This window comes from Saccoglossus kowalevskii, chromosome 7, assembly GCF_978046115.1.
Source record: "Saccoglossus kowalevskii chromosome 7, keSacKowa6.1, whole genome shotgun sequence".
NCBI classification, from domain to species: domain Eukaryota; kingdom Metazoa; phylum Hemichordata; class Enteropneusta; family Harrimaniidae; genus Saccoglossus; species Saccoglossus kowalevskii.
In genome coordinates this window covers 4,819,647-4,833,728 of record NC_140647.1, presented here as the reverse complement: position 1 = coordinate 4,833,728, position 14,082 = coordinate 4,819,647, and the positions used below count along the sequence as shown (strand labels likewise).

Here is a 14,082-nt window from a genome sequence, read left to right as displayed (position 1 = left end):
CATGTCAGCCATTATTGGGTCATTGAGTGTTGATCTGGAGTGGGTGGTTTCTCTACCAGGATAGTTTTCTCATCAATCCGTGACTGTGACTTATGAGCATACTTGTTTGCACACTTGTCACTTTAAGTAATGTATATTAAAATCAAAATTGTTATTAGCATTTAACTATTAAAAGGATGCTACTAAAATAAAATCATGACACTGTGTGGGTGGGCTAATTACAGCAGGGAATCAATGACATTAGCAAACCATTAATGCAATTAATTACAAAAATTAATGCAATCAAGTACTTACTCATTTGATAATTTATCAGCTAGATTTCCTTTAGATAAGGGACTGTACTGTCCCATAAATCCCTGCCCACCTATTAGCATCTCAGTCTCAGGACGTACACACAGGTCCGGCGTGGCAACACCGATTTCATCTTCTGATTTAGTTGCTTCCACTGAAAATGATAGAATGAGATCATTACTCTTCAACATAAAAACATTTGAATGTTTGATATTGGATAAACACAAAAAAAATGTATATAGAATACTTTATTATTGTTGTCTAAGGCATCCAACTTAACTTGATGCTTTAGTTATATCAGAAACAGTAACTTAAAATTAGTGATGTAATCAACTTCAAGACTGACATACCTGGTGAATCAATACGCGGTTTCATTATTGCGTCACTTGATTCGTCATCTGTCTTTGTGGTATTTCCTGATGATTGGGTTTTATCGGTTGTATTGAAACCAGACTTTGTTAATGTACTGTTAATACATCAAACAAAAATATTGTTAGGTTAGTAGCAATTTAATTTAAGAAGTTATTCTAAAGATTTCAAACTGAACAATCTAATGACAAGCACAACACATGAGTTTAAACTTTTTGTCTGGTAAAAGCATGCAAAAATGAAGAAAGCTTAACAATAATTATTTTTTAATTAAAATATTCCTGGAATTTTTCTAAAAAGTTTAATGGATTGAATGTAGATTTGTGAGCTCAGAACAAAAAAAAATGAACCCACCTGCACAACAAGCTGTAAACCTGTCATTATGTGCTTAATTACCCATTTAAACATTTTGTCATGTCAAATATACCCTGACATTTTTTTTCAATTTTTATTCGAAAACTGTGATCCAGATCTTTAGCTAATTACAGTCAAACCTGTGTATAGTGATCACCTTTAAAATTGATTTAAAATATGTAGTCTTTATATGGAAGGTGATTAACTAATTAATGAATAATAAGTTGACAATAATTTCTCAGTTTAAGTAAGCTAGCTATGTGATATCAAGAAAGTGATTAGTTTTTGCACTGAACAGATTATTTACTTATACAATGATTAATGTGTAATTTCTATTAAATCCAGGAAAAACTAAAATTTTTAAAGCAATCAAATCTTTTTTTTTAGTTTTAATCAATATTTAATTTTTATCAAAAATATAAGTATGTATAACAATAGGTATTATTGCTTGACCTCCTAAAGGTCACACATCCTGGCACATTCTGGGTGTGTTGTTTTATAATAGCAATAGTTTTTAACTTCTACGACAACTGTTTGTATTTTTTACGTAAAAAACAATTGAGAAACTGTCACCCCTTCCCACATCCCTACAGAATGTACCAGAAATTGTGAATAGGCAGTATTTCATGACTAAAGATGGTCACGGCTAATAAACTTTTAGAACAAGAATATCCTGAAACTTTGTTAAATTTTTTTCTGTAATTGGCTGTTCAAAATTCAAAAGAAAAAAAATAGATTTTGAATTATAAACCTCAATTGTATGAATTTTGCTCATTATCCAATCAAAAATGGTCCCATGGTTTTATGCAAATAAGTTTATCAATGAGTAAACACAATTTTTTTTTGCTGTTTGTCATTTATTTCATGGAACATTTCACTGAGCAAAACATCAAGAATTTGTAGCACTTTTAAAAAATCAGCAATATTTATTAGCTAGTCACATCCATCCTTAAATTAACTTCTTTTGTTGCACATTTGTATACCATATTTTCTCTATGGTAGTAGCGCGCCTGTGCTAATATGTAAATGAGGTGTGTCTATACATATGATCTATGGTCAAAATAAGTGATATTTCAGCATACAATATATGCAGATTGTGGATTCATGCACTTCTAATAGAGTAAATACAGTAAAAACTCTGTCAGGTGGATTGTCTTAGACAGGTTTCACCGCATAGAGTAAATTTAACACTTTATATCTGATATAAAGATAGATCACTACAGGAAGACCCACAATAACACAACACTCATAACACTATAAACATGCACTAAGGAATGTGCAAATGAAAACCACACTCTGTACCTATCTGTGTCTGTACTGTCTTCAGATGCTGTAGTAGATTTACAACTGCATGCAGTAATGTGATGGTGATATAAGAAAGTGATTGTTAGTTGTGAGTTGGTGACCATAATGCAGAATGGAAAATGCCATGTTTTGGGTTCACTGGTTGCTTAGCTACCATGTGTGATTTTTGCGAAAAAGAAATTTTTTATGTTTTGTATGAAGTTTATTTACACTGATATTTGACAAGCTGAATGTAAACTAATGGAAAAAGATGTTTTTATTTTCACTGATTCATTCATTCTCTCAGTGCAAATAGCAAAAATAAATTCCAAGTGAAAATAATGTAATTTACAGTACACACACATGAAGCAAGACAAAAATATAATTTGTGACACCTTAGTATCAACAATATGTAAATTGCTAACATTTTTGAGGAATAAAAGCTGAGAATGTATATTAAATGTGTAAAACATTGCAGAAAAGGGTCTCACATGTAGAATGTAGCAACCAGGAAACTCAAAAACTTGTTTTTATGTAATAATAATTTTACAAATATTTAAAATGAAAAATTAATATACTACTTAAGTATGAGTTTACAATGATGGATTTGAGCCAGCCTGATCATGTGATGACCTTTGACCTTAAGAATGCGAACACACTTATCATTCTCTCTGATTGGTTATTTCAAAGAATGAACTTGGTGTTTGAATTATTAACCTAATCTGTACATGTATACATTTCTCAACACAAAATGACTGCTAAAGTAAAGTCTAACACATGGAGAAATCGCTAAATCATTTTTTCCATGGAAATAAGTTAGGGTACCCTCGATTTTTATGCAACTTTTTACTCTGCAAAATATCAAAAATTTGTAGTGGGATGCCCAACATTCCTTGGCCAATAGGAATGGCAATACACAAGCTTCGTAATGCAAGTATACTGGGTAATAGCAATAAAGTTTTTTTTCTACAATGTATCTGATGCCAATAATTAACTTATCGACTGCGAAATGTGAACGTTGTCTGACACACAAGATATCATCAAGGATTCTCTGTGAAACCAAAATGGACTTTGCTGAACTGTTGAATAACAAAAAATTAAATCAAACTGACTTGAATACTATCATACATGTACCTTTCTGACTTGTGTGTGGGTGACGGTGCACTGGCAACCAAGTCCATTGGCTGTGCCATCTCACACAGTACTACAGGAATATTATGCAGTATTTGATGTATGGTGTTTGTGAATTTATCTTTGGATGGAAACACAGTCAATGCATCTACAAAATACAAAACACAAATGAGAATGTTAGTACACTTTTATTAACATCAAAAATTTCACTGTCAACAGTTGTTTGCTTTTTTCAGTTATCAATTTGGAACAAGTTAAAATTGTGACAAGGATTAAAAAACACTTTCACAGCCATATATTAAATTTCACAAACCAACAGGATGAAAGATCAGATGTATGGCACTTACGTTTTGTTGTGAATATCAATTTTGCTTTATAGAGAGCATCTCGGTTGGCCTCCTTGCCAGCTTGCATGGTAACGCCTACAAACGTACTGATATTGACACGTGCCAATGCAACCAGGTGTGCCAGCAACATCTGGTCAACCAATCGTACAAAATTACCAAGTTTGCTGTAAAATAATGTTAGAATGATGAGACCATTGAATGTAAAAATAAAAATAGTATTCCTCAGAATTTCACAATAATTCAGGACAACTATAACAACATATAATGTTTTCACAATAGGTATCCAAACAAAATTTTAAAGATATCACAAAATCTTTTTATCATAGGAACCAATGGCAAATGGCCTAAAAATTGTTATTTTCATTAGTGTTTGACACATTTTTGTTTAGAGAGTTGTTCAGTAACTGAAATTTATTTTCTGAACTTTGTGAGCAGCAGCATAAAATAAAACCCTATGGTAAAAGTAAATAAAATGGTGATAAGTTTTAATGGTACATTCAGCAAACTACCTTAAATTGAGACGAAGGATATGTACTTTATTGAATATTCACGAGTTTCATAAAATATGATGCAATAATACATTATTCATTTTCAACTTACCCAGTCTCCTCCCTTGCCAAGTAAAGATTCTCTTCTCTTTGTTCTCGTTTTACTCTTTGTAAATACAAAGATTCCTTAGAACTACAGAAGTAAAAAAATAATATCAAATTAGAAATGACAAAATACTAGCTGATAAGATTTGTGAAAAGATGGGACTATCAAAATATGCAGGTGTAGAAGTTTTTTTTTTTACATAATGGTCTTAAAGGTGAGCACTAAACTAGCCAGGTAAGGGTAGACCATTGGAAGCTTGGGGGGGGGTCCCCATGATGAAGTTGGTGTGTATTTATTTTCTCTATCTGGAGTAACAATTCATTTGTGCAAAATAATTTTGCTGTTCTTTTTTCAAATTTACCCCCCCCCCCCCAAGTTTGTAATAGTTCACCCCTTACATATCCTTTTGACAGAATACTTACAAGATTACTTTTTGATGCCTGGCTTGTGTTTCACAGAATCTCAATTTCTCAAAAGTTTGTTCACATGTCACGTCTACTACAAGTTTACAGAACCTGTAATATAAAATAATGTGATAGTATTATAGCTTAAATGATAAATCATTACATTTTGACTGCAAGAAATTTGTTGTGATTTAAGAGTTATGAAGGAAGAAATGATTGTGATAGACACTGAGTTCTTGTACAGGTACTCTAAGAAAACAGCTACATGTTATAAACAGCTACAGCTTATCTGTTTCTTTTACCATCACTGGTGATGTGTATATTGATTGATTCAGTTCTCAGCATCTTATGACATCATCTACCGGTACTTCACCGAATTCAATGCAGGACTTTCAGAGGAATGACTGAATACAGTCTTTTTTAAAAAACAACATTTTTGTGAAGCATTCTCTTTGAACACACATTACCCTGCACCTGTGCATTTAGAATCCTTCCTTTGCAATATATGACAATAAAATGTATGACAATCCACAACATTTATTGTCAAGCAAACTTTGATGTAAAATAGATGTTCATATCTACGTCTGAGCAAACTTTTAGCATTATGTACCTGGTTTAGCTGTGTTAGCTCGCATCCAAAGCAATATTCAAAACAGCAATGTAACACACAATTTCAGGTTGTCTAAGCAAAAAAATTAGCCATCAGGACCTGACATAGCAAACTCGTGAATGACGAATTTGGTTCATGGCCCAATTAACACAACAAGAGGTAGGAGACAACACAACTTTAACACCTTGTTAGTATTATCATAGCTTTGCATTTATCCAATATACTATCTGAACCATTTGAAAATATTTTAGACTTACTTGAAGAATTTCTCTAGTAACACCTCTGCATCCTTCTTTCTGTTCACAATATTTTGCTCAAACTGAACGAGGTTATAACATTGCCTGCAATGCAATCAATACACATGTTATAGGGATACATCAAAACTATGCCTGACTTATACAGGTTACAGAGCCAAATACCATACAGACAAGATTCAGCAAAAAAAATGAGGTTTTGTGTTCATTTTTAACCACAGCAATAGCCTCTGATGAATGTGACAATATTTCTTATTTACTGATTTTAATAAAAATTGTAGTTATTTACATCAGTGACCTTAAACTTTTGCCACACAGTAGTTATTTTCACCATAGAGAGCACAATTCAATAAAAAAAATAATACAAAAAGTTGAATGAAATATAATTTAGTTGCAACAGGTTGCCTTTTAGTAAAGAGAAAGGGAAGATGGGGAAGGAAAGCCCTTCACTCGAAACGAAACGAAAAACAGAAAGAATGTGAATGCAAATGTAAACACAGTTTTAAATCATATCCCAGCTTGAGTTTATACTTACGTGAGTTCATACGGTAGGAACTGTATAGTGCCAAGCTCTTGTAATAGTTTAGATATTTGTAACAATGCAGCACCAAAGCTAGGTACATTAGGAATCATTGTGATATCAATTTTATGTCTGATTCTAGCAAAGTCACTGTATTTTATATTAGCCCTCCATCTGGTGAAACAAATAGATTGAGTTTATACAAGTGAGTAATATGTATGCAAATAAGGTAATTGATATTTATGATAGCGCACAAAGATCATAAGACCATATTATGTAACTATTGTGATTTTCGGTGGTGGTTTGGTGAAATTAATTTGATTGTGCACCATGTATGCTATGATCGAGCAAAATCCCCCTCTCAAAGATTGAAGCCAAAAATGTAAAAAAATTATGTGATTGAATAGGCATAAGAAACAATAATAATTCTGTGATAAATCATTAAATCTGTACACCTTTGAGCACATCTTTCTTTATTGGCACAGGCAAACTATCTGGTTCATTACTTGTTTACATACAAGGTGACATGTGCGTTTGACAAAAAATTTGAGTATGGATCAGAACTAGCTTATAGTCAATGATAATCAAAGAAAGCTTAGAAAGAACTCCCATGTGCTGAGAGTATTGGAGACACATTAAATATAATTTGAAATTACTTAGCTGAAAACTAATTATGCAAATCAGAAAATTAACATGAACAGATTTGATTGTAAAACTAATGAGGTCTGCGCAATGTAACAAAAACTCTATGTACCAAGTTTAATTGAAATGTGATTAGAACCAAAAAATTATGAATTATTATGCTAATTAGGGAAATAATATGAACAGAGTTTTACCCCAAACTAATTAGGTTTGTACATTGTCCTAGAGCATCTTTGTACTAAGTTTCATTAAAATGGAAATTAGTACTTTAGATATCAGTGTGAAAGCTTAAAATTGGTTAATTATGCAAATTGGGTAATTAATATGTACAGATTTTAACCCACAATTATCCAGGTCTGTCTATTGTCCTACAGCATCCATGTATAAACATTCATTGATATGTGATGATTAGTACCTGAGATATCAGTGTGAAAGTTGGAAATTGGTTAATTATGCAAATTAGGTGATTAATATGCACAAATATTTACCAAAAACTAACTAGGTCTCTGTATAATTATAGATTCATTGAAATGTGATAATTAGACTTAGATATCAGTAGAAAAGCTGAAAATTAATTATGCAAATTAGGTAATTAATATGCACAATTATTTACCCTGAAACCAATCAGGTCTCTGCATAGTCCTAAAGAATCTATGTACCAAGTTTCATTGAAATGCGATGATTAGTACTTGAGATACCCGTGGAAAAGCTGAAAATTAACTAATTATGCAAATTAGGTGATTAATATGCACAAATATTTATCCGAAACAATTAACCTCTGCATAGTCCTTAAGTATGTAAGTACCAAGTTTCATTGAAATGTAATGCTCACTACTTATATAAAAGCTGAAAATTAATTAATTATGCAAATTAGGTAATTATATGTACTGATATTAACATAAAAACTATCAGGTCTGTGCAGTGTCATATGACATCTATGTACCAAGTTTCATTGAAATGTGATGATTAGTACTTGAGATATCAGTGGAAAAAAACGAAAATTGACTAATCATTATGCAAATTAGGTAATTAGTATCCACGGATTATTACCAAAAACTAATCAAAACCTAGCATTAGTTCAGAGCATCTATGTACCAAGTTTCATCAAAATCCAATGAGTGGTTGTTTAGATATCAGTGGAACAGTCATGGAACCACTAAAAAATAGCTAATTGTCATGCAAATTAGGTAATTAATATGCACAGATTTTCACCAAAAACTAATCAAATCTGCGCATATGTTCAGAGCATCTATGTACCAAGTTTCATCAAAATCCAATGAGTGGTTCTTTAGATATTAGTGGAACAGTCATAGAACAGCTAAAAATTAGCTATTTATCATGCAAATTAGGTAATTAACGAGCATGGATTTTTACCAAAACCTAATCAAATCTGCGCATTGGCCCAGAGCATCTATGCACCAAGTTTCATCAAAAACCGATGTATGGTTCTTGAGATAGCAGTGGAACAGTCGGACACACATACACACACACACACATACAGACACACTCACTGCAAAGACTCCCATTTTGTGCTTCGCACATGGGAGTCAAAAACCTTTCCCATATGTTGTTTTATAAATGGGATACATAACACAAATTTGTTTAACATTCCAAATGTAACTATTGATTCTTCTGACAACACAAAACTGGTATATAAACAAGTGTGTAATCTGATGTTGTACTTACCTCAAAAAAGCTTTTTTGATGAGAAACTCTTTAAAGAAAGGTAGTTTAGTAATTGTATTCCACAATACACATTCCCTGTGCCATTCATGTAATGTTGTAGTCTCAGATGGTTTGTTTTTATATACATGTAATACACCAAAGCACGACATCACCCAGTGTTCTTTGGGATTGGCCTGCAATAAAAGTAATTCATATGAACAGTTTCCTCACAAAAGACAAAACTGATGGTGCAGTACTTTCAATAATGTTTTCATTTGCTATACCTTGTGTTTGGGAACCACTACCAGATCATATGGTGTAAAATGGCGAGAAGGCGCCTTGTTCAAGTAAACAAACTTGACTTTACCAAGGTGCTTTCCCCGGCCAAACATTTCCACTGCTTCTTTACCAGTCATTGGTGGCAGTTCAGGTTCCTACAATAGGATAGCAAGCATTAGATGTGAGAACAGCTAATTTGAGACAACAATTTAAACTACATGTACACATCTGAGATGATTTAAACAACAATAAGTTTTCATCAACATCTTACCTCATCAGCTTCCTCACTGACAGTGAAATCGTCTTTAAACAAGGATGGATCAACAGACCATGAAAATGGCTCAGATGTACGAGTTGGCCTCTCAGCTTGAGATTCAGTCTCAGGCTAGAATAAAAAATAATGTAATCATAAAGCACCAATAGTAATACAACACAACTTGATGATCTTTATAAATTCTAGGGCCATGAAAATTTACAAACATGTGCTTTAGACACATGGATGTGTTAATATAATTTCAGTGAATCTTTAAAAGATGGTTTATTTTATTTGTACCAGTTTAGTACAAGGGTATAAAAAAAAAAAAATTTTAATCACCTCGCACATGGGAGGGGAGGAAATTGGTGGAACAAAATTACTAGTTCTTTATTTAGATCAGTTTTTGTTCTAATTGTATTCTAGTAATTGTTTTTAACATTTATTTTTTAACTCAGTCTTTAGAATTGTTCTAGTCTTGTAATACTTTTTATTTACCATACTGAACCCTCTGATGGTTCGATAGTGTAATAAAGTTATTGTTATATGTATACAATGGTTCAGAATAAGTAAGTTGCATGATATTTCTGTCAAATCATCTATGCATATGAAATGTGAATGTCTGTGACTATAACTGGACTCACATGTTCAGGCAACTCTGTGCCGACTGCTTGGGCCATCAAACCAAATCCTTCACTCCATACTGCTTCTCCTAGAAATAAAATATAAGAACTGAGATTTATTCAACTCGCAGGATATTTAATTCTCTTGCAGTGTGTTTGAACTTTACATGGATGTAAATGGGAGGGAGAGCTGTAAGTTAAAAAAGGGCAAGCTCACACTAATTTTCACATTTTACTAAAGTTGTATTGTTATAAATTTCAATTTTGAGAAACAATGAGTTATACTGATAGAAAAAGTTACTTAATCAACTTAGTTATAATTAGTCTTCACTACAATAAAACCATGCATTCTGCTTCGGGTGCCCACCAACACAACTAAGCTAGGAAGTATGCAATGTACAAAGTTTGTATAAACCAAGGCTCTGACACAGTGGTTAAATAGCTCAAAATAGTTGACAAAAAGTTGAAAACAGTGTTGAAATATACGGTACTCACTTTTTGATGTTTCACCAATGACAGCAGGCAAAGATTTGGCCAAGTCACCAAATGACAATCCTTTCGGCCGGACTTTGTCCACATCATCCTGTCAGAAATAAAATGAAAATAGAAAGACACCTATATTTTGTGATGACAGTGAAACACATGTACGTGCAGTGAATAAAGAAAATAATTTCATTTACTGACTTTTTAGTGTGTACTGTACTACTACAACAAAACACTTTTTATTTTTAAAATGAATGAAGCAAACTATTATAATGTAAAAATCAATTTAATCAATACATGAATGAATGAGGCAAACTATTATAATGTAAAAATCAATTTAATCAATACATGAATGAATGAGGCAAACTATTATAATGTAAAAATCAATTTAATCAATACAGCCCAGAAACTTTGAATTGAAACTTTGTATTGCAGCAAGGCTAATGTTACCACCCATATATAGTTGACAAAGTTTAAAAGTTTAGAACCAACATGACACATTGCAATGTCACAGTGTAAAATCCACAAGTAAATGTAATTTAGTACAAAATACTTACATGGCGTTCCAATACAAATGGATTGTTGCCATTAGGTAGTTTCATTGGATCAGTTTGGCGTGATCTCCTTGGTGTTACAATCAAGGGCCGTGGTGGGGTTGGTGTGCGGTAGTTACGACTGTTACCGCCAACTCGCTGTATTCTTTCCATTTCCTACAATATATCAATGTATTATGAAGAAAACAAACAAATGTTTTTATTACCAGATTGACTGCTGATACCGTACAACATACATACAGTATGAATAGATTTTGCATTCCACTTATAATACCTTGCAAAAGATATTCAAGTGAAAAATGGGGGATATGTCAAAAGACTTCGAAAACTCATCTAAAACTGAGCAATAGCAGTGTACAGTATATTAAAACTTGTTGAACTTGAAATACTCACTTCTGGAAATATCATTGCCATTCTCTGCACCATAGGGATATCAAAGAATTTCTCTTTAACACTCTGTATGTGGTAATATATTCTTTCTAAATAATGGTGAATCTGTATATGAAAACATAGTAAATGTTTTATCTTCAAATGACACAGCAATCACCAGTAGTAATTAGAGGTCTGATGAATCCTTGTTTCTTTGCTCGCAAATTCATACCAACAAATGTCACATAATAGCTATATAGACCCCAATAACACTCCATGTATGCTCTAGAGTCTAACTTAAAGTCATGAATACATGGCAGTAATATTAAAATGAAGTTATAGTTTTATATCCTTTATATTTTTTTTCTACTTACCTGCTGATTTCTTTGTAAATATTTTGCATATGGTGATAAAAGATTAAAAATTTCATGCACATATAACCAGTACTGATGGCTGCAAAATATGAGGACAAATATTATTATTTATAAGAATAAGTTTTGTATCTTTATACATGAGAATGATAAATTTCATAGAAAATGTTGGTTTGTTATGTTAAATAACCATATAGAGGATCTCTAATGAATGACAATGATTTAATTAGTGCACATGTAGTGATTTTTATGTTTAATAAATCCAATACCAACAGTCATGAATTGGAAATTCTATTTACTGTAAAAAACTTTGTTTTAGTTAATTTTGGCTGAAAAGTGGTGGGTGTTTTGTGCAGAATTTATTTTCACTGATTTTTGATGAGTTGAATGTAAAAGGCAAAAATGCACAGGGGTTTTTCTAGAAAAAAACTGCAAGAGGGAGCACTGCAATTCAGCGACACCACCAAGTGGGGGAGATAAGGTTCTCCCTACCAGGATGTGGAGTTTGTTAAAACGGAGCATTCTATGGCTTCCTCGGGGCCAAAATTACTATCAAGACAGATCACAGTAGAAGACTGGCCACATGTGATCCCTGGTCAATTAGAATTTTATGAATACCAGAGGATCTGCTCCCCAGGGTAAGGGGGCGCATGGCCATGGCATGAGGGCACTGCATCACTGTTCCCTTGTTTAAAAAAATCCCTGATGCATATATTTTATTTTACTGAATCTTCCCTTTAGCAAAAATAAATTCCAAATGAAAATACAGTATTTTACAGTATCCCAAGTGTCTGTTTCACAGCTTTTTCTCACCATAATTACATTGGAATTGTAAACTTGTTTAGCACATTGTATGTCTCATTTACATACAGAAATTTCATTCCTTGAATACAGCTAAGCAACAATTTATTGCCACCACTACAAACAATTTTGCTGATTTTCTAGGAAATCAATATATTTACAATTTCCGGAACACATTGATAACATTTGAATTACTAACTTTGGAAATAATCCTGTCAGTGTCTTTATACACATTTTACAAGAATTCAACAATCAGCACATTAAGAAAATCTTGTATGCTACCAGGATGAGGTTTGAAGTTAATATTTACTGTATTTTAAACAGTTATTAAAAAAATGTATTGCCAAGTTGCCAATAACACATGTTTTGCCATCTTTGAAAATGACATCACAATTTTGAATTTCATGCATTGATCAATCAGATCATTAATAGTCAACTCACTGGATATTGGGGGTGAGTTATCAAAAATATCCAATGAGCACTTGGTACAGGTATATTATACATAAGATAATAAAAAATATTATCAGTAGAAGTGAATCATAAATTACCTATCTTGTTGCAAGGCTGTTATGAAGACTGCTACCAACTCTTGAGTCAACCAATCAATATCTGAAAATTCAACCTCTTTTCCACTTGTGATATTTTTATCAATCCTGGATCTGACATCAGTCGCCCAAAATGCAGCTTGCTGGACTATTGATACAGTAGGATTCCTAGGTGTATTGGCAGTGCTGCTGTCTGACACTAAACTCACTGTGTCTGACAGGGCTGGTAACCGCCCATGGTCAGTTGCAGGCAGCCTGGCTTCTTCTTGTGTTACAGACATCTTTTTTTATGGCAACACTCTTTTCACTTCAGCATTATCGTGGACCTACAGGACATTCAAACAAGAGAACCTTAGAAAGAACTCCATAAAATATATAAAAACGATTTAAAATTAATTGCCTATCTATATCAAACATGAAGTACTTATCCTTTGAGATGTACAATGTGAAAACAATGTGGTTTACAGAATTGAGTATGATAATACTAACTAGAAATGTAATAAAAAAGAAAAAAATGTAATTGTACATTTATGGTTTGTGGAGTGACATTGCAGAAGGTGATCAGATACAATGCATGTTTCAAGCATTTGAACATGACGTGTGGATGTAGACATATTAATTGAACAGCTAAAAATTACCTACTCAAACTAGGCCAAGGAAAAAAATGAGTGATGGTTTTCACACTCAAAAGAAGTTCATTCCTTATCAACTTCAGTCTTTTCACTGCACATGTTCACTTTTTGATGAAATCTGAATGAAATGACTTCACAAATAATAAACAAAGTTACATGTAGATACTTCTGTGAGATGTAATTTCAAAGTAACCCTAGGTTTGACCATGGAGCTAAAAAAAGATGGTTTGACTAATAGCAATACATAGCACCTTACTACTGTCCAGCTTGTACAGCTGAGACATTATCATACAGATCAATTGTAGCTGTTTGATTTGAACACCCATTCACTGGTAGTGAGATAATGTAATACCAAAACGAAACTAAATTTACCTACTGATAGATCAAAGGTCGAAATCTAATAAACTGATATATGAACATGAAGATTGTATTCTGTTATTCTTCCAATTATTCACTGTAGACAACGCCAACACATTTTAAGAATGCGTCTTTTATTAAAAATTTGCGAGTTATACAAGTCAGCTCTTATGCAAATCTCAATCCCAAAACTTCTGATCAGTGATCTGACGTATGGAGATTCAAACCACTCCAAACCAGTGATTAGTAGTACATAGGACAACTATTTGTTTACATCTATTGCATCTAAATATTGGTAAATAAAACTATGACATTATAAACAACACACCAAGGGTATACATGTACGGTGT

General features: G+C 32.6%; 1 protein-coding gene across 1 annotated transcript in view; it reads right to left on the bottom strand.

Moving 5' to 3' along the window:
- The window catches only part of LOC100376274 (dynein heavy chain domain-containing protein 1-like), an 85,404-nt gene extending 72,380 nt beyond the window's left edge, over positions 1-13,024 (bottom strand). Inside the window, exons 1-17 of the mRNA XM_085501596.1 lie at positions 12,747-13,024; positions 11,401-11,479; positions 11,051-11,152; positions 10,661-10,813; positions 10,116-10,203; positions 9,642-9,709; positions 9,016-9,129; positions 8,750-8,899; positions 8,487-8,659; positions 6,174-6,332; positions 5,642-5,725; positions 4,793-4,885; positions 4,377-4,457; positions 3,777-3,940; positions 3,433-3,577; positions 642-757; positions 295-445 (exon numbers count right to left, since the gene is read on the bottom strand). Coding sequence (XP_085357722.1) covers positions 295-445; positions 642-757; positions 3,433-3,577; positions 3,777-3,940; positions 4,377-4,457; positions 4,793-4,885; positions 5,642-5,725; positions 6,174-6,332; positions 8,487-8,659; positions 8,750-8,899; positions 9,016-9,129; positions 9,642-9,709; positions 10,116-10,203; positions 10,661-10,813; positions 11,051-11,152; positions 11,401-11,479; positions 12,747-13,024 — 2,198 coding nt within the window. The remainder of the gene's footprint in view (positions 1-294; positions 446-641; positions 758-3,432; positions 3,578-3,776; positions 3,941-4,376; positions 4,458-4,792; positions 4,886-5,641; positions 5,726-6,173; positions 6,333-8,486; positions 8,660-8,749; positions 8,900-9,015; positions 9,130-9,641; positions 9,710-10,115; positions 10,204-10,660; positions 10,814-11,050; positions 11,153-11,400; positions 11,480-12,746) is intronic.
- Positions 13,025-14,082: the final 1,058 nt, after the last annotated feature.